Source organism: Phyllobates terribilis, unplaced genomic scaffold (genome assembly GCF_046119375.1).
Source record: "Phyllobates terribilis strain yellow unplaced genomic scaffold, ASM4611937v1 Scaffold_2__4_contigs__length_985480577, whole genome shotgun sequence".
Classification (NCBI taxonomy): Eukaryota; Metazoa; Chordata; class Amphibia; order Anura; family Dendrobatidae; genus Phyllobates; species Phyllobates terribilis.
The window spans coordinates 744,380,444-744,406,782 of NW_027362762.1; the positions used below are offsets into that span (position 1 = coordinate 744,380,444).

At 41.0% G+C, this 26,339-nt stretch overlaps 1 protein-coding gene across 4 annotated transcripts in view; it reads right to left on the minus strand.

Annotated features, from left to right (window-relative positions):
* KDM6A (lysine demethylase 6A) overlaps positions 1 to 26,339 on the minus strand; it is a 153,275-nt gene that overhangs the window by 48,563 nt on the left and 78,373 nt on the right. The window contains exons 1-12 of one of the 4 annotated variants that reach the window (XM_073667240.1): positions 20,713 to 20,730; positions 19,728 to 19,782; positions 17,129 to 17,163; positions 16,182 to 16,275; positions 15,557 to 15,683; positions 11,510 to 11,608; positions 7,685 to 7,904; positions 7,038 to 7,172; positions 6,464 to 6,619; positions 5,519 to 5,614; positions 2,588 to 2,692; positions 2,092 to 2,487 (exon numbers count right to left, since the gene is read on the minus strand). In XM_073667240.1, coding sequence (XP_073523341.1) covers positions 2,092 to 2,487; positions 2,588 to 2,692; positions 5,519 to 5,614; positions 6,464 to 6,619; positions 7,038 to 7,172; positions 7,685 to 7,904; positions 11,510 to 11,608; positions 15,557 to 15,678 — 1,329 coding nt within the window. In that variant the 5' untranslated portion in view covers positions 15,679 to 15,683; positions 16,182 to 16,275; positions 17,129 to 17,163; positions 19,728 to 19,782; positions 20,713 to 20,730. Of the gene's footprint in view, positions 1 to 2,091; positions 2,488 to 2,587; positions 2,693 to 5,518; positions 5,615 to 6,463; positions 6,620 to 7,037; positions 7,173 to 7,684; positions 7,905 to 11,509; positions 11,609 to 15,556; positions 15,684 to 16,181; positions 16,276 to 17,128; positions 17,164 to 19,727; positions 19,783 to 20,712; positions 20,731 to 26,339 lie in introns of those variants that run through there. The other 3 variants (XM_073667237.1, XM_073667238.1, XM_073667239.1) reach the window with 3 other exon arrangements.

Here is a 26,339-nt window from a genome sequence, read left to right on the forward strand (position 1 = left end):
AGAGGTCTCTTGTCAGGCATGCTCAGACCTTACCATCAGACCTGTCTAAATCTGAGCTTCTTTTGTCTCCTGTCCAGGCCCCTTTTAAGACTGACACGATGGTGTAGTCCACTGTGCTATTGTGGTCGCCTTAAGACGGACACCACTAGAAAAGAGGCCAAAGTTGCCTACTTTGTATCCTGTTTGCTACATTATAGTCGGAGGCCCTGTTGGGGTTTTTGTCCAAATCCTGTTCTTCAGGGATATGACAGTCTTAAAAGTGGAGGCTATGCACATTATGAAATAAGATTCAATGGGGATGTCCAGTGAAAACACGTTATCACCCATCCATGGAATGGGGAACAACTTGCTGATCTGTGGCTGTCCCAAATGGGACTTACTCCAAACAGCAGATCAGGAATTTTCCATCCATGTTACAAAATGGTGTCTCAGGTCAGATGCCCAATCGCAGCTCCATTCATCCTCTATGGAGCTGCCGGGAAAGAGCTGAACGCAGGGCTCAACAGCCCCATAGAGAACGAATGGGGCAGAGGTTCGAGCATATGCACACTATTGCACCATGGGGATAGAAGTTATCAATTCTGCCAATGTCTGATGGACTATGAAATGATACATTAAAGAGTTGTCCACCCTACAGTGATATGTTTACACTCTTCCTAATACAATTAAATACAAGTAACTGATTAACCCTTTTTTTTAGCAAAGCTTTACAGAGATTCTGGCTTGTGCTCAACACAGGAGAGTTTCTGCACGTCATCTATGCTGTGTGTGAGCTGGATAAGTGCTCCTGTCAGTAGCTATACCAGCCCCCTTTTCTCACATAGTCAATGCATATACACGGTTTTCTTAAAGGGAATGTGTCACCCCCTGGGCGATATCAGACCTCTACTATGGGCATACAGAGTATAGATTACTTACCTGTATGGCCCATAGCAGAGGTATGATTGCAGAGAAATCTGGTTTTATAAAGTCTGTTTTCGAGACGCTTGGCATCCGGGGGACCCCAAGCAAACCCCTCCTATCTACTTACTATTCCCCTAAATCGCCGACTCTGTGCTAAATTACCATATTACCCTCCTCCTCTGCCTCCCCTTCCACGCATGCGCAAAGCTCCGTTCCCATGGAGTGCGCTTTGCTACCCTCCGGCCCCGTTTGGCTGCGTACTGCGCCACAGCCTTGTATTGTGTAAGCGACGGTGAGTCACAGACTTCGGCTGCGTACTGCCAGCAGAGCGGAAGTCTCAGTTACTCACCGTCGCTTGCGCAATACAAGGCTGTGGCGCAGTACGCAGCCAAATGGGGCCGGAGGGAAACAAAGCGCGCTCCATGGGAGCGGTGCTTTGCGCATGTGCGGAGGCAGGGCAAGTTACAGGGCCTGTCACAGGGCACTGTGATGTGAACGGGATTATAGTAAGTTAGCACAAAGATGGTGATTTAGGGGAATAGTAATCAGATAGAAGGGGTTTGCTTGGCGTCCCCCAGATGCCAAGCTTCTGTTAAACACTTTATAAAACCAGATTTCTGTGCAATCAGACCTCTGCTATGGGCCATACAGGCAAGTATAGATTTACTTTTCTATACCCTGTATGGTCATAGTAGAGGTCTGATATCACTCAGGGGGGTGACACATTCCCTTTAAACTGAATCCTTTTCCTAAAGAGAAATAAAGTGGAGCTTCCTCCCTGACAAACCTGAACACTATTGCCACTCATCTCTGGCATGAATGTGCAATTTAACTCATCAAAAATACAGGAACATATAAAAGTTCCATTAAAACTCACCTAAAGGTGAATGACCCATTACGAAACCATCGTTTAAACTATGAAAGTTATGACTTTATGCTCCTATAACCTTCTTTCCTCTCTCAGAGACAGAATCAAGGGAAGAGCAAAGCCTCTTTTATCATGTAAAAGTTACAAAAGCATTAACATACAGGAGCAAATAAGACACTGCATGTAGCAGCCTGTGCATACATTATCAAAAATGTGTTCCACATTATTCAAAACATGCAACCCAAAATGGCATAGTGCAATTATATCATATGGAACACAAATTTAGGGTGGATAGAGTAAGAAAAAAAGGATTCCGTTACCTGAGTGGAGTTAGACAGTTGGTTTTTCCACGGCTCCTCTGCGTTGCTGGTCAGGTTTGTGCGGTTATGAGGTAGAGCGAGTGCGTTTCGCTGTGGGTAAGGCACATTTCCATTACTTCCACTTCCCGTTATGTGATTATTGCCTAACATAGTGTCTGTACTACCCATCGTCCCTGTGGTATTGCAGGAAACGGGTCCTGCTGGAAAGGGTCCATTAGCCACAGGCTGCACAGGGCAGGCTGGGCGGATTCCAGGCTGAGTGACGTTGAGCGTTCTGGTTACCGCAACTTGATGCTGCTGACCAGAGACGGAGTTTGTAGGCAGTGATGAGTCAGCTGTTGGCCCATTAGCAATTCCAGTAGGTCGTACCTGTGCAACTCCTGTTTGTCTTATTTGCTTTAATAAAAGAAAAAACAGTAATCACAAATGTGCAGAAGCTTATAGGTTATGTATATTGTTTTTATATTCAGTAAAGTGTAACACGCAAGCTCCATACCTGCTGGTGCGGCTGCATTAAGACAAACTGAGCCTCCAACTGCTCCAACACCACTTTCTGTGCAGGACTTAGGTTATTCCTGTTTGCTCGTAGCTGTTCCAATTGCTAGAACAACAAGTAAATCATATACAAATAGAACTGCGAACATTTATTGCATCAAATATGCTTGTTATCTATCTCGCTTTCCATTCAGTAAAGAAATAGGAGACTAGACCAGAACCCTAACATGTACTTGTATAGTGCCAATACATAAGCTGTATACTGAAAAATACGAGCTTACTATGTACTTAAGTGTGAGTGCAATGCAGTGGTCACTAGCCTGGGGGTGAGCAGTACATCCTTTTCCTGCAAAACTATGTATGCAAAGATATTACTAAATTCCTATTTATGTGTAAGTAATATGAGAACTGGCACTACTGTTTACATGGGCCATATTGTGACCTTACCCATCATTAAAAGTGGTTGTGTGAACAACTCACGACACCTCTGTAGGATAGATCATCAATATGAGTTGGTGGGGGTCCGACTACAAGCATCCCCACCAATCAGCTGAAAACTGCTAAGTCAGTGGCCAGTAAGCGATGTGCAAGATGGAACACAGCAGATCTGTTCAGTGCAGAGTACTGTGCATCATCTTCCATTCACTTGAATGGACTAGTGTACTTTTCACTTGAATAAAGTGCAGGACTCAGTCATCAATATCAGCTATCAAAAAGACTGACGAGCACCTCCAAACAGAACAAAAAAGTGTGAACAGGTGCAAGCTGAGGCGACCAAGTCAATGAAGTTAATAAAAAATTGTAGGCTTTTAGCCCGGGAGAGGCCTCATGTTAGGCTAGGCTCACAACAAAGCGGTAGACCTCGTCGCTGGCTATTGGGCTCTCGCTAATTGTGCGCTAAGTACTATACCTTCATTTTTAACATTATCTATAGCAGTAATGCAGTTCCAATTTCATAAATTCAATGTTTGGATATTATAGCATTTCAGAGTGCAACTGTTTTTTAACTTTATTCACTTTGTCGTCTCAGCTTGCACCTGTTCACACTTGTCTTGTTCGGTTTGGAGGTGCTGTTCAGTCTTTTAATATTTATAGTACACTCCTGACTGAGCACTCCTCCCATGAGCCTAAGGCATTTTAAATTAGAGCTGGATCCTACATGCCCTTAAAATTGAAGGCTTTTAGCACTAGAAAAACATCAAAGTAGGTTAGGGTCCCAACAAAGGGGTATGCCTTGTCGCTGTTTGTTGGGATCTCACAAATTGGCCAATTTGTGTGTTTAGTACCTTCATTTTTAAAATTTTCTATAGCAGTAATGAGGTTCCAATTTCAAATATTCAATGTTTCAGAGTGCAGCTGTTTTTTCTTAGCTCAGTCATCATTAGTTCAGTAGTGGGCAACCCCTTTAACTAGAAGAAATATGTAGGAACTATGGGGCCAATTCACCAAAAGCGATCTAACATACACTTGCAATACGCCAGTGGTGCTGGAGTAGGAGGTACTGAATTCATTGAGAGGCTCATGCCACTCAAGGAATTTGGTGATTCTTGAGTGATGTGAGCCTTCATGCGCAGTGCCAGAAATGCTACTCCAGTCAGACTGGCATATTTCATAAATTTGATGGGCAGGCATAGCCATACTTTGTCCCGATGCCACCCATTTCAGTGGAGCAGATTCAGAATGGTGTGAAAACGCCTGAACTTTAAAAAAAAATAAATAAAAAATTATGCAACTCTATTACACAAAAATGTGGTGACTTTTCAAAGCTTTAGTACTGCTTTTTCCTGACATAAAATTTTTGATGAATTGGCCCCAATGTTTCTGTAAAGCCTCACAGATTCTCCTGATATTACCAACATGTGGAAGAGTATTTTTTGATTCTGAATTTTTTTTTGTAAATTTTCAGCAGCATGAAAATATTCTGCTAATCCATTATCATTTAAGTCTCAAGCAGGCTGGAAGACTAGTGCATCAGAAACTTCAAAGCAGACAAACGGATTACAGCAGATTATTTTCCCTTCTGTTAGTGCACTGTTTATTAAGAGATTATTGTATTATAACATCACGCCATATTAAAGGACATTCGTTTTTAACACTCAAAAGAAAAAAAAAGATCTTTAAAAACTAATAACTTAAATAAATGAAAATGTAGACAAGCAAAACTAAATGTTTAAATGTAGCAGTCATTTCTGGTGAACTTGTCTGCATCTAGCTCGTCACTCTCCCATCTCCATAGACTTCTATGAGCAGCAACTATCACTAATACCTCACTGAAGGAATTTTATATGTGAACGTGGTGGAGTGAATGATCAAAAGGATCAGATTTCTTTGTTGATTACAAAGTTTCTTATCTTCACTTGTACTATTGATTTATGAAAAGAAAACTATGATTAGTTTTTCACTACAACATATCTAGCAGAGAAGCTACTTACATTGAGTACATTTTTATAGCACTAATCGGTTAAAAGAAATTCTGCTAATAAAAGAACACTACTATGTAGAGCCCATTAACCCATTTCTTAGGCTATTTCAAGGGGTCCATCCATTCAGACATCCCCTATTTATCTCAAAAAAAGGTCACCCTAAAAAAAAGTTCTGATCGCAACATTTAAGAGAAACTTGTCCTTCATTTAAGGGTTGCCTTGAATAGACAAAAAAGCAGAAAACCCATTAAAAGATGGCGACCAGGTTATTTTTTTTTTTTTGCAGATGAGCAATTAGAACAGTGCTGTTCTAACTGCTCATCTGCAAAAATAAAAATGGCTGAATAACACGGCAATAACACAAATGGCTGCATGAAAACTAGAGAGCAGAAATATGATGTAACTGTATGCAATATTTCGATAAGGGGTTAAATAACAGACTTTAAATGTATGAAATAACCTTCACATAACTTGCACCATAAATTATAATTTGGATAAGGATTTGATACCTGTAACTTCTGTGGGGGCAAAGACCACGAATGTAGTTGTTGCTGAGCTGGGGTATGTGACACTACATGGCCACCACTCCAAGTTTCAGAAGAATTCTATACAGGAAGGAATAGACGAGATAAAAAACATTATTAAAAACACGTACATTAAAGGGGTACTCCGGGGAGATAAAAAAATGTTTGTAATGTCTCTGCCCTCAAACTAGAAGGAGGCTATGCCCAGTGCACTTCTATATCTTTAGAACACTTGTAATTCAGTGTGACAGCAGCTGCTCCTCACTGCTCCCCCTTCCCATCTGGGACAATAAGTCACACTGCAGTGTGCAGCTCCCCACTGTGAGGTACAGCCAGTCCTAGAAAAGGGATCACACCACGCCCCCTCATCTCATGCTGTAGTGAAGGAGACATCAGGGGCCTGGCTGCTGCTACTAAAAGCCAGGAGCAGGCCACACTCACTCTTCTCAGACTGGCTGTCTCTCACAGCAGGGAGCTGCACACTGGTTTGTGACGTATTGTCCGAAACAGGAGGGGGGAAACAGTGAGGAGCAGCTCCTGTCACCCAGAATTACAAGTGTTCTAAAGATAATAGAAGTGCACTGAGCATTTCATATTTATAGTTTATGAGGGCAAGGATAGTACAACATTTCTTTTTATCTCCCGGAGTACCCCTTTAAGTTAAGAAGACAACAAGGAAAATTGCATAAACCGCTAAAATGCATTACAAAAAAAAATTATAAAATAAAAAAAAAAGCAGAAAAATAAGTGGACCTGCCGATCACTCCCTACTGATATGGTAGTTAAAAATGTAGGACTATGTAAAGGCATGGAAAGTACTTAAGGCAAACATCCTATATGTTGTATGTGAATGCGATGGTTGGGGAAAAATAAAAAAAAAATAAAAAAACACAGCATGAGCCACATACATAGTTTTGCCATGTAAAATACCTTTGCAGGACTAGAAGTTCTTTTCCTCTTGGCAGGACTTGACAGTTCATCTACCTGGCTAGAAGGAATCATATGTAGTGGCAAGGACTGCTGTGAAATTGGTGTTTGACTGAGGCCTAGTACAGATTCAGCATTCTGATGATGAGGTTTACAGGCCTAAGAATTATAAGAGAAAATATAGTTCTGTACAGTATGTATTCGTTTCCCCATTGGGAATCGGGGTTTGTTTTTTACCTTTTAAACCACCTTTGGAGAAAAGAAAACACAAAAATGTGGCTTCACATACAGGATGCAGGTTCTGCTTAGTGAATACCAGCATTGACGAAAAAATGACGATGTGATAAAAAAAAAAAAAATCTAATGTAACGGGTGTGAATGGGTTCAAAGATGATCCACAAAGGTTCTTAATGGTACCCAAAATACAGGCACAGCTCACCTAACCTCTCTCTGTTTGCCTTTGCCTAAGTTAACACATACACAAACCAGTTCATGTGTTCAAGTAAAAAGAAACTTGCTAAGTAGCAAAAGTAACTTTTTAAGCTGGGCGTTTGAAGCAAATTACCCAACCTCTCACCTGCTGTGCTGAGTTCATGGCACCCTGCCTGGAGGTAAGCTCTGCGGGGATTGGTAGGCTCCATGCCTCCTCAATACTAGGAAGCAATTTAGTTTTACTCTGTAGACTACCTTGTGGAAGGTTACACAACTGAGCCTAGGAAAAATTATGTAAAAAGGAAATTTAACACAGGCCTAATTTATTACGAGCATGTCCACTACAACTTGCTGACAAGTGCCGAGTGTTTCCAGACAGTAAACTTTAGATTTTGACTTTGCACAATTTAGAAATAAATTCGGGTAACCAGAACATAACCTTTGTGAGTATAAATTAAAATATATGGGACGTAAACTCATGTGAATTAAGAATACGGCACAAGAGTCAGGGAGCCTGCCTTGTGGTCTTCAAGTGGGCAACTACATATACACAGAACAAGACAATGCAGATTAATATACTGAGGAGAATAGATGGAGTGACTTCGGGAAGGCTTATTCCACACTCTGACAGTGCAAGCCATGGAACGGAGTATGCAATGAAATCTTACAAATGAAGACATGGCACATAACTCAGGAGGTTACATTCTGAATTACAGTCTTATGGTGTATGGACATGCTTCAGGGTCTCAAAAATGAAACAGCTGGTGGGAATGAGGGTAATAAAAACTATACCTGTAAATACTTAATCCGTGCTGCAAGAGCAGAGGTGTTACTACAGTTTTTGCTCCGTGTGGCATTTAGGTAGCATTTGATAGCATCCTGAGGCTGGTTGCATGATTCATACAATGTGCCTAGGTCCATCCAAGCTGCAGCATGGCCATGATCCAATTGGACTGCACAAATGTAGGCCTGCAGTGCATCCATAGGCTGGTTCTGCTGCTGATACAGCACACTGGAAAGCAAGGCAGTCAACAACTTTACCAATAAGTCTATAAAAGTACCCATAGCATTTCAAGAGCAGGTCCATAAAGGTATCTAATTTATTCACAGGGCAGTTTTCGCTGGAGGTCTGACCACTGGGACCAGGGCTGCGTGATTTTAGAGAGAAAAAAAATAATTAAATCTTACCTTTTTTCAAAGTTAAAAGGATAATTTTCAATTTTAATATTTATTTTAAATTTTTTGCCAAAAATACCAATATATATTTTTTTAAAATAAGGGAATTGCTTACACAGAATTTCTTCTTAATACAAACTGGCATGCTTAGGCGAACGATGTGGAGTGCAGTGAATTGTTCTTCATCTGCACACAGCATATGTGCTGGTTGCTACCAAATCACCTTGTGATGACGTATCCAGGACAGCGAGTGGCAGGCCGAGCAATTTATTTTATTTAAAATAATGCAGCAACACAACATTGAATAGGAATAGGTTTAGAATCCACAACTCTGTTGTACTGGTGATTATTACCGCAATTTGTATAACAAGGAAATAACCTCAAATGAAAGTTATCTAATATTGGAAAGCACAACCAGAAAGGAATGACACAAGATGTATATGGATATACAGGGTAATAAGAAAGAAGATCAAGTAAGCTATGACAAAGCAAACAAGGTTATAATGTAAACGGGTCATAGTCCCACAAGATCCTGCATATACCAGTCAATGTCTGTGCACATACAGTAGTATACACCACACAGGATAATTTCATTGGTAAGTGATATACTGTGATAACATCAGATCTTATACACAGAATAATAATAATTCATTATCGTATCGTAAGCCTACAACCTGCAGTAACCCTCGCTCCACCATACCGCTGCACGACCAGCTCTACCCTCACCCATCCCTTGCAGACTGTGAGCCCTCGAGAGCAGGGTCCTCGCTCCTCCTGTACCAGTCGTTGTCACGTTTTGTTAAAGATCTTTGTAATAGTTCATGTATGTATACCCCTTTTTCACATGTAAAGCGCCATGGAATAAATGGCGCTATAATAATAAATAATAATAATCATATATGTGATACTACTGACTACAGAACTTCAGACATATCTGGTATATAACGTGATGTAGCCAGGAAAAGGATTCAGTATTGCTGAGGTTCAGCTGGAGCTACTGCAGCAGCTTGAGCTTTCAAAGACATTGATTAATGCTGAAACCGATGAACTCACAATGACAGGGTTGACTCAATCTATATGAAAGACTAAGCTGCTACTATAATGCACAGCGAGCTTCAGAGAGCGACTATGACCACTAGAATGCAGAATCCTGAACTGGATTGCTTTGGAGATGAACGGTGTTTTATCACTCCACCTCTTCACAAACAGTAGAAGCTTTCTCCTCCCTGCACGGTCATAAGCTGACAAGCCTGCAACATCATTTTCTTCTAGCAGCAGCACACAGTATTAAAACTACCTCCCTTCCTCTCCAGCCCCGTGTCCCACTCCTTGGCCACTGCCACTTTTTGCTGCTAATTCCCCTGGGTGCAGATCCTATTCCAGCCTGAAGGGGCAGAGCTAATTCCAAATGCATGACTGTGGCCAAAAACAGAATAGTGTTAAAGATGGGACGAATTAATCAAGTTTATTTAATTACGTAACTGGGAACTTTCCCCATTAAAGAGGTTATTATTTTGAATTGCTTATATAGCGCTATCATATTCTGCAGCGCTTTACATTCATTATCACCGTGGTCCCCATTTAGGCTCACAATATAAATTCTTTATCAGTATGTCTTTGGAGTGTGGGAGGAAACTGGAGTAAACATACACACTCTTCGCAGATGTTATGTCCTTGGTGGGATTTGAACCCAGGACCTCAGCACTGCAAAGCAACAGTGCTAATCACTGAGCCACCGTACTGCCTGTCCCACGAACAAAGTACAATTTAATTAACAGATCTTGGAATAAAGATAAAAGTTCCAGAACTGGATGTATTAAAAAAAAAAAGTTTTCCTGTGCTGAGATGTTATAAATGTGCCCCTGCTGTGTACAGTGTAATGGCTGTGTCTGACCGTGCAGGAACATAGTCTGATCATACCACATCTCCTGGGCAGGGGGGGAAGAGTACACAGACAATACAGAATGGGGTGGCAGATGCTGTGTGTGGTAAAATATTTCCACAGGAGCATTTTTTTTTTAGACACATCCAATCGTTCAATTTATTTTTATTCCAAGATCTACACATTAAAACGTACTTTGTTCGTGGGGAAACCCCATAAGGAATTCAATTGTAAAGGAAGCCGTGTAATCAAGCACGTGCACTACTGCTGCATCCACACAGGGCACTCCAGGTCTTCAGTGTTCACACACTAAACCATCCTGTGCATAGGTAACATAGGTAACAATTTATTCTTTGTCGCTTCTTTAAAATGTTTCCATAATCATAAATTTATTATGGAAACATCTTAAAGAAGCGACAAAGAATATTTTACTTCCCAATACAAGCCTGTTTATTATTATTATTATTAAGTCAAGGTACACTTAAGGAGGCCAATATATATTAGATAAAGAACTGCAGAACTGGTGTACAGATGTGCCCCTGACCGCAAATGTATGGGTAAGAAGAAACAAGCATGTAGGATAGCCACAAACCTTGCCCTCCCGTACTAGGGGAAAAATAGCTGCCACCAAATGCATCTGGCAGCAGATTATTCCATTACCTCTGCCAAGTACAACCGCTCAAAAAAAGGGGCAACACTGAGAATGTAAGAGCAAATAGAATTGGATGAACGCAGTTGTGATGCAGCATAAAAACTGCTGCATTTTCATCTATACTTGGCTCTCCATTGACATAAACTTACCATGAATAAACTAAACAGTAACGAAAATCCTCAGCACAAACTGAAGCTTCTCATGGCAATCACTTATCACATTTCAAAGAAAATAATGAATACTTATTTCAACACCTCATGGATAGAGCAGGAAGATGCTGATCACACTCCTGCCCATGCTATCTGTCTGATCTGATACAGGAGAAACATGGGAGTGCTGAGGTAAGAGGTGGCTGCTCACACTCCTGTTTCTCCTGTCTGACCTAATACTGGAGATACCTGAAGTGCTGAGGTAAGAAGAAGCAGCTCACACTGCTGTCCCTCATCTTTCTGATCTACTGATCTAACGCTGGAGATACCAGGGGCGCTGAGGTAAGAAGAGGCTGCTCACACTCCTGCTTCTCCTGTCTGATCTAATACTGGAGATACCTGAAGTGCTGAGGTAAGAAGAGGCAGCTCACACTGCTGTCCCTCATCTTTCTGATCTAATGCTGGAGATACTGTACCAGGGGCGCTGAGGTAAGAAGAGGCGGCTCACACTTACATCCAGTCTGTCTTACTGAATGCTGAGTGGCTACTTTGCCCAGGAGATGGATATATGGTGTAGGTTTTCTCCAGGAAACAACAGCAATTTCTTACTGTATTTATAATGACATTTTGTATTGTTTTTTTTCTATTTCCCGGAACACATATTTAAAGAGAAAAGAAGCTCTAGAGCAAAAATAGACTTTAAAATTCATATTGTGTATATTCCAAATAAGCAAGAGACTAACAAAAGTCTAACATACCCTATTGAACACCATGTGTCCGCACTTGCCTCCGACTTATCGATAGATTGCCTGTACGATATAAAGGCATCCTGAACCTTGCCAATACTGGAGTAGCACCTTTCAAAGGAAGAAATAGATATTATAAGGCATGGAAGCAAAACCCTGATATTACATTGCCTAAAAACAGATTTAGGGTATGTGCACACGATGCAGAAATGCTCAGGATTTTTTCCTGAGCGTTTCTGCATCTCTCTGGCAGGAAAAAACGCATGCGGATTGTACATGCGGTTTCCTGCCAGGGACATGCGGAAATGAAGCGGTCTTCACTTTCATTTCCGCATGCGGGTTGACAAGCGCTTCCCAAGCGATTTTAGCATCACTTGGAAAGTGCTTGTCAACTTCACACTATATAAATCCATGCAACCGGCATGGATTTATATAGTGTGTGAATGTCAAAAAATAAAAAATAAATCTATACTTTACCCTCTGATGGCCCCCGGTGTCCTGCTTCATCGGTCCCGGCTGCCGGCAGTGAAGACTTTAGGACCTTCCGACGTCAGCGTCACGTGACCAGTCACATGACTCTGACGTCAGCGAAGGTCCTTCATTCAACCGCGAAGTGCCCGGGAAGCCGGCAGGACGCAGCGCGGGCCGTCAGAAGGTGAGAATATATATATTTTTTATTTTATTCTTTTTTTTTTTAATGGTACCTGGGTCTGGATGAGAGTCCTCTCCTCCACACCCGGGTACCATCCGCACATTAGACCGCATGAAAAGCGCATCAACATATACAGTGATGCGGATTCCATGCGGTCTAATGCAAGTCAATGGCGGCAAAAGAGCAGCGTTTCCGCAAAATTAATTGACATGCTGCGGATTTTTGACCGCAGCGTTTACGCTGCGGAAAAATCCGCATCATGGGCACAGCACATGCGGATTTCCATGGGGAACATTGCTGCCCTTCTACCATGCGTTTTTCATGCGTTTCCGCGGCGTTTACGCAACTGCAAAAACGCCGCAGAAACGCATGAAAAACGCATCGTGTGAACTCAGCCTTAGGGTATGTGCACACGATGCAGAAATGAAGCAGAAAATTTCTGCATCATTTCTGCATCTCCCTGGCAGAAAAAACACATGCGGATTGTACATGCGTTTTTCCTGCGGAATACATGCGGATTCACATGCGTTTCCGCATGTGGACTGACAAGCACTTTCCAGGCGATTTTAGCATCACTTGGAAAGTGCTTGACAACTAGGTCACACTATATAAATCCATGCAACCGGCATGGATTTATATAGTGTGACCCGAGAGAGTGGTAAAAATAAAAAATAAATGTATACTTTACCCTCTGATGGCCTGCGCTGTCCTGCTCACTCCGTTCTCCAAGCAACTTTGAATTGAAAGACCTGCCGACGTCAGCGTCACGTGACCCGTCACATGACTCTGACGTCAGCGCAGGTCCTTCAACTTACTGCAAAGTGTCGGGAACCAAGCAGGAGCGGTGCGCGGGCCGACAGAAGGTAAGTATACATTTATTTTTTATTTTATTCTTTTTTTACAGCTTTTTTAATGGTACCTGGGTGTGGATGAGACTCTCCTCTCCTCCACACTCGAGTACCATCCACACATTAGAACGCGCCAATTACACAAGTACAGATGCAGTCTTGCGGAATTGGCGCGTTCTAATGCAAGTCAATGGCGGCGAAAACGCAGCGCTTCCGCAAAATTAATGGACAAGCTGCGGATTTTTGAGCGCAGCGTTTACGCTGCGGAAAAATCCGCATCATGGGCACAGCACATGCGGATTTCAATTGGGGAACATTGCTGCCCTTCTACCATGCGTTTTTAATGCGTTTCCGCAGCTGCAAAAACGCTGCGGAAACGCATTAAAAAACGCATCTTAGTGCTGTGTTAAACAGCAAAACCAAAAGTAGATAATTCAAAGGGGCCTATAAGCAATTAAACTAAAAGAACAGTAAACCCCCCTCTAAAATACTCTATTAAAAACTATTAAAAAGATACCAATGATCATACAACACAAATAGACAAAAAAATAATAAATGTCATAACAGCGGGGTGCTAAACAACATGCAAGGTCCCTACTAGGACACTATCTTTGCCCTTGCTTGTCTGCGGGGGTTGGCCCCCTATATGAAAGTCGAGATTGGCGCCCCCGCTCAGCGTAGGCTGACCCGGTTGATCCGTACTACGCCCTGTACCCTTATCTCTATATATATCAAATAGTTCGCTGTGGTGTCACTGGTTTCACTGGTTCTGGTGCTCTTATTGGTTATAGCACTCAAGAGTACATCAACATTAAGACAGGGAAATTGATAGATTTAGAATGCAATTGATCATTATTTGTCTTGGGGCCTAGGATCTGGCCCTACATAATCCCTGCCTGTCAGTGGATGTTGCACCCTAATGTTTCTGGGTACCCCCACTCCTTGCCGGCTAGTCCTATTAAACTATTAAACCATGCAGAACCCTACAGTGCTCAGGAGGGATGACAACTAGGAGGAAGAAGAAAAATAGATATAAAAAATAAAAGGAACTTATCCCCAACTAGAAGTGACACCACATCACAACTCCCATCATATAGGAAGGTGTAGGGATAAATTATTTACATTTACCAATTGAAGTTGACAGATTCGGTATCAGGGTACAGTTTGGCCCCAATCAATATGAAAAAATATTTAAATAGTCATTACAGTATGCTTATCAAATCTGTAATAAGATCATCAATAAAGGTAGCTACTTATCTGATCATGTCTCATCAGAAAAATACCTGACGCGGTCAACACCCTTTTTTTTTTTTTTTTTTTTTTGTCATTTAGGGGTTCATCAGGAGTTGATAGTCAAGGCAGAGGCACTTTAATGTGCACCTCAATGCACATACAAGACTCAGTGGAACGCTGTCTTAATGTTGATGTACTCTGAGTGCTATAACCAATAAGAGCACCAGAGCCAGTGACACCACAGCTATTTGACATATATTATTTTTTTTGTTTGTGTAGTATGATCATTTAAATCTTAATATTTTAAAAAAAATAGTATTTTAGAGGAGGAAGGGGGGGGGGGGGGGTGGACTGATCTTTTGGTTTAATTAGTGCGGTGTTAAATCAGGGAAACACTCCAAATCTCAAAATTTTTTCCTATCAAATCATTATAAAAGCATTACTTAAGGCCCCGTCACACTAAGCGACGCTACAGCAATCCCGACAACGATGCGACCTGTCACGGATCGTTGCTGCGTCGCTATGTGGTCGCTGGTGAGATGTCAAACAGTCAGATCTTCCCAACGACGCAGCAACGATGCGGCGACCCGTAACGATCTGTATAACGATGCACGTCTATGTGTTTCTGTGTCGTTAACAAGGTCGTTGGTAAGGTGTCAAACACACTGATGCATGCTACGCAGCGGGGCCTCAACGATCAAAGAAATGTCCAGACAATTCCGACACGACCAGCGATCTCACAGCAGGGGCCTGGTCGCCGCTAAGTGTCACACGTAACGAGATCGCTACTGAGGTCGCTGTTGGGTCACAAAACTTGTGACTCAGCAGTCATCTCGCTTAGTGTGACGGGGGCTTTATATTTGTTAAAAGGCACATTCACAATTTCTTATTGTATGGTACACACTTAAGATAAAATAGGTATTGGACTAACTGCTAGGCCCCAGTGAATTCTGAGAACAAAAGGTTGAGTCACATGCTCCAGCATTTTCTCACATATGGCTACTCTCAGCCACCTACTGTGCATGAGAACTGCAACACAACTCCTTGCACAGAAGATAGCAAGAAGCACCGCTGTCTAGGCAAGTGGTGAAGGACAGCTTTGGCTCCTTGACTATATGGATTGTGGGGTCTTTGCAGATAGAATTTTACCAGCGAATCCTAGAGATATGCAATAAAGTACTATAGTGAGTAAAGTTCTGTAAAGATTTGGAAGTGGTTTTTGGATGCTTAAACAGCACTACTCACCAGTCAGAATTTGAGAACTTTACACAAATAGTGCCAATAAAATACAAAAAGAATTATATTAATAAAATTGAACATGATTACCTTCCAAGGAAATACCAGGATTGACCAGAGTTGGGATCTGCCTCTAATGATCGCTGCAGATACTGAATAGCATAGCTGGCCTTTGTGGCTTTATCTCCCAACTGATCAATAGTGTGATGCATCCATCCTAGTCAAATATAAAAGATAATCAGTTAACAAAAAAATTAAAAAATATGATATGGAAAAATGGCAGAACGTTTCCATCACTGCAATTACGGTATATCCATATTATATAGCTGTCCAAGAACTTGACTGTCGTCTTGTAGAACAAAAATCTCAAGTCTTTTCTGCTTTTACCATATTCTTTATGATGGGTCAGGATCCTCCACCCATTACTGGATTTTATAATATCTAGCGGAACTACATTTATACAGATTTCAAGAAGACATAACACCATTCTATGCTGACCCACTGCTTCTCATGATCCATCGGAATGAAGCTGGTTATAAGCTATGGGTGATAAGAAATTAAGTAGACCTCTAATAAGTAAAAAGAGGACTAGTACAGAATAGTTTGCCATTACAGATGTACGTAGAGAACGTTTTCAACACATCCCCATGTAACAAAGCAGACAACTCACAAGCAGTACAATGAATTTGCAGGGAAGACAGCACAGCTTTCATACCTAACTGCTGTAAAACAGTTGCTTTTACTTGAATAGGAAGGTTTTCAGTCTGCAGAAGTTGCTCATATGCTTCTTTTGCAGAGTGGTACTTTCTCTGTTAATAGAAACAAAAATTATATACCACAAAAGTGAAATAATAAACTGTGCACAATGCAGTAGCTAAAAAGAAACATTGGAACTTTTCTTGAAATATTCCCAACCTCAATACAAGTCTTTAATTTCTAAAACAGAACTCCTTTTTCAGAAATCTTTTGATTCATAAAATCAGCACCTTTTTTGGGACAGCTACTTTGCGCTTTCACTGTACTAATTTTTCCTAGTGATGAACGCAAGTGCTCGTTACTCAAGTTTGCATCGGATGCTCGGGTATGCACAGAGTAGCGCGGGTGCTCGAGTGACATGTTCAAGTCCCCGCGGCCGCATGTTTCGAGGCTGTTGGACAGCCACAAAACACGAGGGGATTGCACGTGTATGTCAGGCAATCCCCACATGTTTTGTGGCCGTCTAAAAGCCGCAAAACATGCGGCCATGGAGACAAACATGTCACTCGAGCACCCGCAATACTCAGAGCCTACTTGAGAACCCTCCACAAACTCCAGTAACAAGCACTTGAGCTCATCACTAGTTTTTACGAATGTCGATTTATTCTGGAAATTTATAGGTGGTTTGTCTTGTTTTTTTGCAGGAGCTCCAGACTCTTTAGCTTTTGGGGGAGTAGTGCTCTCCTGCCTGATTGACCGGTGGGACTAGTAGCATCTTTAAAACACTGGCCCAAACAGATCTCTGATGCTGTAAGTAGGGGCCACTTGGTAGCCTTTTTTTATTTAGTCAGAAAATCAAACACAATACACAAAGCCCCAATAGCTGTGGACACATCAGACTTCAACAGTTCAAATAGTACAATATTTTCCATAGAAAACTATACATTTAATATAAAGACTTCTTACCTGCGTTTCGTACAGGTGAGCAATGTGAAACTGAACTGTATGAAGAAAAAAAATAAATAAATTAGAACAGAGGATTGAATCTACTGGATTAACACCAGAGTAATAATAGAAAATGTAAGGGATTAGATCACTAAAGTGGTTTTAAAAAGGCGAAATGATGGATGACTTGTTGTCGTTTTGACATGCACTCCATAAACTGTCAGTCATACAAAGTAGATCTCTATATTTTCATCAACTGACAACCAACGACCTTAAGAAAAGCAGATTTCAGAGATGTAGAAAGTAACATTCTCTCCACAAAAAATGGCCGACTTATGAATGTCCATTCACTAAATTAGTAGTTTGGCTGATTGTTGATCCTTTTTATGCTTCGAGGTCCAGTACGAGTTACTACTTAGTGATATCTGTGTGCAGAATCATACAAGGAAGGCTGTCAATCGCTAATTAGGACCACCCACCGGACTCCTAAGCGTCGAAAGAACAGGGATTTAAAGCAGCAAAGTTATACTAAATATTTTGCCTAAAAACCATTAAAATGGCTCTGCTCAGCAGCTCCCACAATATATGGTAATGCTGGTAGGTCAGACATTACAGGCTTTATAACTGCATACCCAGCACCAACAGACCCTGGATCCAGTCCCCAGTGTCTAAAGCAGAGGTTCTCCACTCCAGTCCTCAAGACCCGCCAGCAGATCATGTTTTCAGAATTTCATTAGTATTACACCGGTAAGAATTCCATCACCTGAGCAATACTAAGGAAATCCTGAAAACATGATCTGTTGGTGGGCCTTGAGGACTGGAGTTGAGTCTAAAGACTATAGATGAGACCGTATTGAGCAATGAGAGTCACCTTAAAGTGGCTGCCGGGTACATGAATTGGCTAATTTATGCGCTAAGAATTCTCAATTATTTCTATTTTCTAGAGCAGTAATGCTATTCAAATTTCATATATTTCATATTTGCGTACTATAGCACTACAGAGTGCTACTTTGTTAGTTATATATGGAGTAAGGGTCTGTGTAAATCACTGATAGCATCAACAGTATAATGGGTAGGAGAAGCTTTGCAGTTTATTTTATATTTCCATCAGTAAAAAAAAAAAATCACTGATAAAATACTGATGGTAAAAACTGACCAAACTAATGAAAATCAGATCCAAATTACTGATGAACAAAGGACATTTTTAGTGTTTGAGAAAAACGCTGATGTCTGAATGAGGCCTAAATGGAACCGGTAATCATGATTTTATTCCCCAAACTGCCTTCATAGCATTATACACAATGGTAAAAGCTTTCTACATGTCATTGTGTGAAAGGTCTGATCTTCTGAGGGGTCTTGCAATCAACAGAACATAAAAATAAGAAACTTTGAACTATATCTTATCAGAGCAATTTGATGCTTCTTCCTTCTGGATTTAAATTTCACAGGTAAATTCTGTATTCAATGGAGACCGATTTTAACATTCCTGAGATAAGTGGTGACAGTTTGTGGGTTTATAATTTTATGACAAATGAGACAGACATTCTGCTGCAAGCACTAGTGAGATGACCGTTACAGCGCTCCACAGAACTTTATAAGCACCAACCGCCATCTTCTAGATCAGTAATAAGGAAATTGCTCTTCCCTGTAAAACCGAATTTTCATGATGAATCATCAGTCCAGGAGGAGAAAGAAGAGGATTTCTCCATTAACATATATAAGTTTCTTATTTTCACGTGTATTGATTAAAAAAAAAACACTATTACTCTTTAATTTGACCCCAATCAAACAGTGAGGAGTTGAGTTCAAATCCAGTACATTTTGGCGCATGTGTAATAAAGTGGGGAGAACGACTGGAAAGGGAAAATAGCGGATTTCTCTATCAAAGGCATCAATTTATTCTGTCAGAGTGCCATTACTGCCATGTCTTTACTTTACAAAATCGTGCTGACAGGTTCTCTTTAAAGAAGCACTCCTCCCATCAAAGTTTTTATCCTCCTCATATATTGCAATCATATTATAGAGCACTGTGTACTTACAATTGCTCATTTTGCCCTCCTCTCCAGCTAATTTTTCTCTTTTCTGCGCTCTATGTAGAAACAGGAAGTCTCTTGTCCCTGCATTTAACATTCTTGTCTTCAACTCCTGACCCAGCTGCTCCACCCGCCCCCCCTGCCATTGACTTTTGTAGTGACTGAGTCGTCACACAGGGAAAATTGACCTCCTGTTTCTACATAAAGCTTAGACAGATTCAGCTAGTCAGTTTTTAATCACATGAAGTCATAGATCTAATGGAAAACAGAAAAAATTGCTGGGTAGAAAGACAAAATGAGCAATTGTAAGTGCACAGTGCTGTATAACATGATTATAATATATTAAGATAAAACATTTTCATGAGAATGCTTCTTTAAAAGGATTTGTACCAGTTAATCTCTGATATTATAGAGGATAACTTTTTGATCGCTGCGGGTCCGACAGTTGGGAAACACCATTCTGGAGAACAGAGCTCTTCGGCACTTTCGCTGTATTCATTCTATGGGACTGCCGGAGACAGCCGAACATATCAATGACACCATAACATAAGGTTTGCACAAAGGACACAAAACAGAAAGGTACTTACTTTCAGCTTTGGACAAAGTGCAGGGATTGCAGTCAATCAAAGCCAACTGAAAATGCTGTTGGAAATAAAGACATCTATATGAAGAGGAACAATCAAACAATGCTACACAGATTACCTGAAAGAGTTAACACTTCTGCACAAGTAATAGTGGTAGCATTTCTAAATGCACCCAAACAATATAGAAAGGAGGAATGAAAGAGACATGCACTGAAATCTAGATAATATCCCCACGTAATGGAAGGCGGCTGCATTATTCTAATGATTTCATAATGTAGAGATAGAAACCTAAGATTCAGGGAGGAATAGCCAGTTCCCTCATGTTTAATAACTTGACAGCTGTCAGGTCTTAGTCATCGGAGGAACATTTCATTCATTTTTCCTTTTGCAATAATTACTACAAAATAACGATAATTTACAGATTCAACACACCTGTAAAAATTCACGTACCCTTGTTGCATACATGTACATGACTAGACGGGCCTGCTATGGGGCCGTTACCATGGAAATGTTACTTGGGGAATTTAGAAAATGACTAAATATGAAGAAAATAGCACTGATAATGAAAGCACATTATGGTTAAGGATCCTCGGCACCAAACAGCACAATCTAATGGGGGCATGACCGCCGCAAGAATCCTGCGCTCATATTAATTCATTTCCAAATAAGGGCCCTAAATACACAATTACAGTAAAAATAAAAGATTATGCTAAAAACCCACCCAGCTCCTATACACTACATAAGTAATAAACTAATAATCTGATGCTAGGAAAAGACATTCATACATTTTGCATGTTCCAAAGACAGATTGATACTCATGGCTGGCGATAGAAATAGCATTAAAATGCACAAGAGAAAAAAGCAGCAATCCTGTCTCAGCTCCGTTACAGGGAATACGCTCAGTATCTTCCTGCTACACAGACATCGAAGTGATAGGTAAATGTAATGAAAAACTGCAACACAATGAAAGAACGAGGAAGACACTCACCAATGGCGAAAAACACAAGAAAAGCCTGGCTAATCTGAGATCGGTGCCTGCAACAAGCAGCGGCGGCGAGGAAACATCTGCACCTCATACAAATATTGCGGTACTGAAGCTGGCTACTGCTGTGTGAGATGGTTATTATGCAGGAGAGGCCACTGCAGTTCACAGACGACACACAATACCTCAAGGCAGACAGCAGTCTATAGAAATTCAGATTCACAGTAAGAGGATTTACCTAGAAAGCGCAGCCCGGAATCTTAAAGAGCAAGAGTCTGCAGGAATGATACATATTTCTATTATACTTAGGACATGGTTAATCTGAGGTCACCAGGATACCAGCTGGTTTTAATTTACATTTTTTATTTCTAATTTTAGCACCTAAAGGGGTTGGGGATTAAATATGGAAGCATTCTTGTAAATACACCAATATGTCCCATGTCAGAGCTTCGCCCTCGTCTGTAGCTTGGTGTCAAATGTCTTTGTGAACTGTTGCCAATGGTTCCGCTGTGCATTGTCTGTTCATCCTGCTCATGCTAGGCCCGCCAGGAAATTAGGTGCACGCCTGTCAGAGCATCTAAGCGCTACAGAATAGGCTGGCTTCCACCATGCACACTAACCCAGGAGCCAGGCTACACACTTCTAGGAAAGGCCTCCATACACACTAAAATCAGCCAAACCAACTAAGGCTAAGTTCACACTCTCCATGCTCTCCTCTGAGCATTGCAACAGGATTTCCATCAGAATCTCCAGAAAACATGATTCCAATGGAAAACCCGACAAGACTCCAAAGATCAATTCACCATCACGAGGCAATTACCATTCCCCTGGTCAAAGTAATAACAGGCGTGTTAAAGACGGTAAGAGGTCGTAGGTATTCCGACTAGTTCATTTATGCCATTTGCTCCCAAAGGATTTCAATGGGAACCTCATTTGTCAATTTGTTGTATAAGACTATATGCCCTACACTCGCTTACGCGCTTTATTAGCTTATACATATTGGTACTTGAAAGTTTGTGAGCCCTTTAGAATATCCAATAATTCTGTATATATCTGACCTAAAACTACATCAGATTACCACACAAGTAATGAGTAGATAAAGAGAACAAAATTAAACAATTGAGTCAAATATTAGACCGTCTTTTTTACATGAAGAAAATTATTCAACATAACACGTCTGAGTAGCAAAAGTATGTGAACCTTTGCATTTAGCATATGCTGTGACACCCTTATAGAGCAATAACTGCATCCAAACGTTTCCGGTTATTGTAGATTAGTCCTGCACATCAAAACCACTTCAACTCTCATGCTGGAAGCTTTTCTCCCCTGACCTGCTCCCTTCAAGTCTTTCACAGCATTCATATAGAACTGAGATCAGGACTGAGACATGACCATTTAAAACTTTAAAATGTATCCTTCTTTAACCCCTCTTCTGCAGAATGACTTGGGTGTTTTGGGTCATTGTTTTGCTGCTTGACTCCTGTTCTCTTGAGATTCAGCTCAAGGACAGATGTTCTGACATTTTCATTATGATTTGTTGATAAAATTCAGAATTCCTTGTTCCATTAAAGGGGTATTTCCATCTCCAAGATGCAATCCCCCAATAAGTAGTAGGTATAAGAATATTAGCAAATACCTCCAATTAGAAATGTAGTGTAGTTCTTCACAAAATATGTCACTTACCCCATGTGCAGGGCATTGCATTAGCTTAGGTATCCATGGTTACGACCACTAACAGCTAACTCACTATATGAAAGTGGCCGGGAGGATTCTTGTCAGTAACATGACCGCCTGCTGAAGACGCTGGAGAATCCGGCGTGTGATATGAGGATTCACAAGTCTGCAGTCACAGAGTGACTTTAGACTGTAGTTTCAGACCAGACAAACCCTTTAAGTCGCACATTAAAGTGGAGGAGATACTTTCACCACTAGACTTGTATAATATTTAACATTGGGAGGGCTGTTAAATCCTTCTGGAAACCGCAAAAAGCTGTATAGTTGTATTTCTGTCTTGTCAAGTCATCTTTTCAACACAACCAAAAATCAGTGACCAGCCAACACACTATTTAGTGACTGACAGAAAGGTAAGTAGGTACAGGAAGCAGCCGGTTCCATGAATAATGACAGTTTCTTAGACCGTGCACCACAAGAAACTAGGAGGCCGATGTTGTCACACAAATGTGTATGGTGCATACACTGCAGAACAAGAGATGACATTTATGGCACCATCCTCTCAGCTGTTTAAGTGCCTCTAGTGGAGATGGGGGCTTGACACTGAAAATTCCATGTCACTGTGATTTCTCCTCATTTTGTTACATTGTAATAATTCTTCATTATTTGATCACTGTGTGGGAGCCATATGAAACACTCACAGGCAGGACAGCTTATTTCACAATCTGTAATAGGTTCCTATGGGCTATAAAGATAATTTTCATAAATATGTCCCTTAGTTTCTGCATGTAACTGTGTATAGTGACATAATACAATGATCTGTATACAAGGACAAGTGCAGAAGACAGCCCCCTCCTGCAGGCCTTCTAGCCATCTCTGCTGCAAGGTATAGCATGGCATCATTACTGGGTTCCGAAGTTTCCATGACAACCCCCAGAATTCAGTAGCAGAATGCTTCAGCTCTCAGGACATAGCACTTAATATGAGGATTTACATGTTTTTGTGTACAGGAAAAGACTGGGCCTGACAGGAATAAGAAAAATACTGTTTTAAGGTAGTCACAACAAATAAAATGACCATTGGTCACTAGGCATCTGTGAGTGTACAAGGCCAGCTCATGCCACTTCTATCATCTGGTAGAGGTCGCTTTAGAAAGCACAATAAATTGCCCTCAGCGAGCTAAGATATTGGAAGTCGACTGACGCTTGTTTGTTTCATTTCCACATAATGATCAGGAGGAGGGGAGTTTCATAGGAACAATAATTCATATGACTGTTGCCCCTTATTTCATACACTTCCCATTTGTCAATAAATAAATCTAGAAGTGAAAAAACAGAGCGCACAATATGGTGATACCCTATGGAGAGTGCTGGTTACGCTCTCCTGGAGGAGTTGTGACAGGCCCATCTCCTATATAGGCATAAAGAAAAAACAGCTGCTGCCCCGGGGCTGGTGGAGAGGTCCTCCAGGAGATACTGGATCCAGGAGGATGAACATAGGTGGGCTGCGCTGCTGGAGACATCCAATTCTTCAGAAACAATTATCAGAATAAGTTTTTTTTACTCAACACGTTTCAATGCCATACCAACGTCTTTATCGACTGAAAAAATCAAATCAAATGTTTTTTGGTTTTTTTTATCCATTGGTACGACATTGAATAAAAAACCTAATTCTCAATCATTTCTGAAGAATTTATTTACTCCAGAAGCACAGCCCACCTAGGTGTTCATCCTACTGGATCCATTACATTTGTCAATAGCACATTGCCGATTTATAGAAGAGAACGTGCAGTAAAGCAACAATTATTTTTATGTCCGTATAAAACCAGCGTCTTCATGCCTGCTGATTACCAGGCAGGCTTAGGGTGCTTTCACATAGCATTATGTGTCCCAGTCAGGGCATATGTCCTAAAATTCCCCGCAGCATGCAGCATCCTACATCTGAGTGTCCACCTCCTGTGGGCGTACACTCCTGAAAAAAATGCACGGCAGAGCGCATGTTCGCTATGCCGTCACCATTGCGGTCTGTGGTCCCCGTCACAGCATACGTCAGGACCCCGTTTTGCAGGGAATTCTAGGGCGTAAGCCCAGACGGGGACACAGAACGCAATGTGAAAGCACACTTACATGGGTAAACCCAGCTCCACTCTTTCTAGATCTACAAATCATCATAAAGCGAATCTTCTATGACGGGGGCTGGTCAGCTCTAGATAGAAGTCTTATGAAAAGCAGATGGAACTGTGTTTTCACACTTATTAACCCCTTCTTCACTATATCACATAAATATATCATACGACATCAGGAGCTGAGCATGCTCCATATACATGTATCAACGTGGATATAATATAGCTGCCATCTGCTGACAGGAGACGGCAGGTGTGGGGATAGGAGGAAGTGCGATTACCCACCCATCCGGTTACCATGCCGATTGGTTAACATGGCAGAGGACGTGCCATACTGGTATCCCTAAACCCACAGGCTTGTTCCATAAGAGATTAGAAAATATACAGTATACCACAGTACTAAAGTAATGTAGGATATTGCACAAAAGATCAGAAGTCCAGGTATACTAAGGGGCTAAAATAATGTAAGGAAAAAAGTTTAAAAAGTAAAAACTCAAAAAACAAAGCCTTTTCTCAACCTGAAAAAAAATAATTAAGTATACTTGGTATCAACAGGTCATGTTTTTTTTAGCCGCCACACTTTACAGAAAAAAGGAATTAAAACAAAAAATTACTTCTCATTGTACCAAAAATAAAAATATCAATCCTTATACGAAAAGTTATGGGTTTTTCTTTAACAAAATTCAGATTTCTTTTAAATATATTTTAATGGTTTAAAAAGCTGCCTAGTCTGGTAGATCCAGATGTTAAACTGGGTGCAGATAATTAAATGAAATTCAGGAGGAACTAAAGGTAGAAACAAAAAACAATGTTTAGGGGTGTTTTATAAAACAATACAGAACAGATTAACTTGAAAAAATAAATTTGGATTTCAGGGTGGGATAAAGTTTAGCCAAATGGACGGTGTCACTGAACAAAACCTTCGTTTATATATATCCAGTGTGAGCAAAGTAAGAAAGCCAAGTGCATCCATCTAAAGTTGAAAGGGGTAATCTGTCCCCCCTCGCTTCAGCATTGGAGGTCAGTGCGCCGGTGAGGACACATCTACAGATATCTGCCGAGCCACGTAACTAGTCCCATTCATTAGAATAGAACAGGTTTACAAAATCTGCCTCTCGCGTACACAATCTGGCAGATATCCAGACAAATATCTTTTGGTCACAATGTTGCCTCCTGTCTGACCTCTGATGCTGATGTTAGCGACACCATCACCCCTTTAAAATAGTAAAGGAAGGGGAGCAGGGTCAGCTGTGACATCACCTATTGTGATTGGGGGATATAGTGTTATCAGCTGTGTATAGAGGTGTTACCCATCATTGTTATTATACCATCTACTTATGAGAAAACTCAATTCTTCATGACAGGAAGAATTAGTTTAAAAAGCCCCAGTGGCCAGTGTGAAAAATGCAAGATTACCAATTTTTGTTTTTATGTCACGACATCTATAAAAAAACAAAACATATGGCTAACTTTGTTTTAAGAAATACCTGTAAGAAAACCTGACTTAAACAGTAGGTCATTTTCTAATGATAGCTTCCCTAGGGGTCATCTTAAACAGAATGATGGTATATCACAGGGATGTCAAACACAAACACACAGAGGGCAAAAATGAAAAACTTAGACAAAGTCACGGCCAATGAGTATACAATATAATGGGCCCCACATAGTCATCTCCATACAGTATAATGGGCCCCACATAGTACTCTCCATACAGAATAATGGGCCCCACATAGTACTCTCCATACAGAATAATGGGCCCCACATAGTCCTCTCCATACAGAATAATGGGCCCCACATAGTCCTCTCCATACAGAATAATGGGCCCCACATAGTCCTCTCC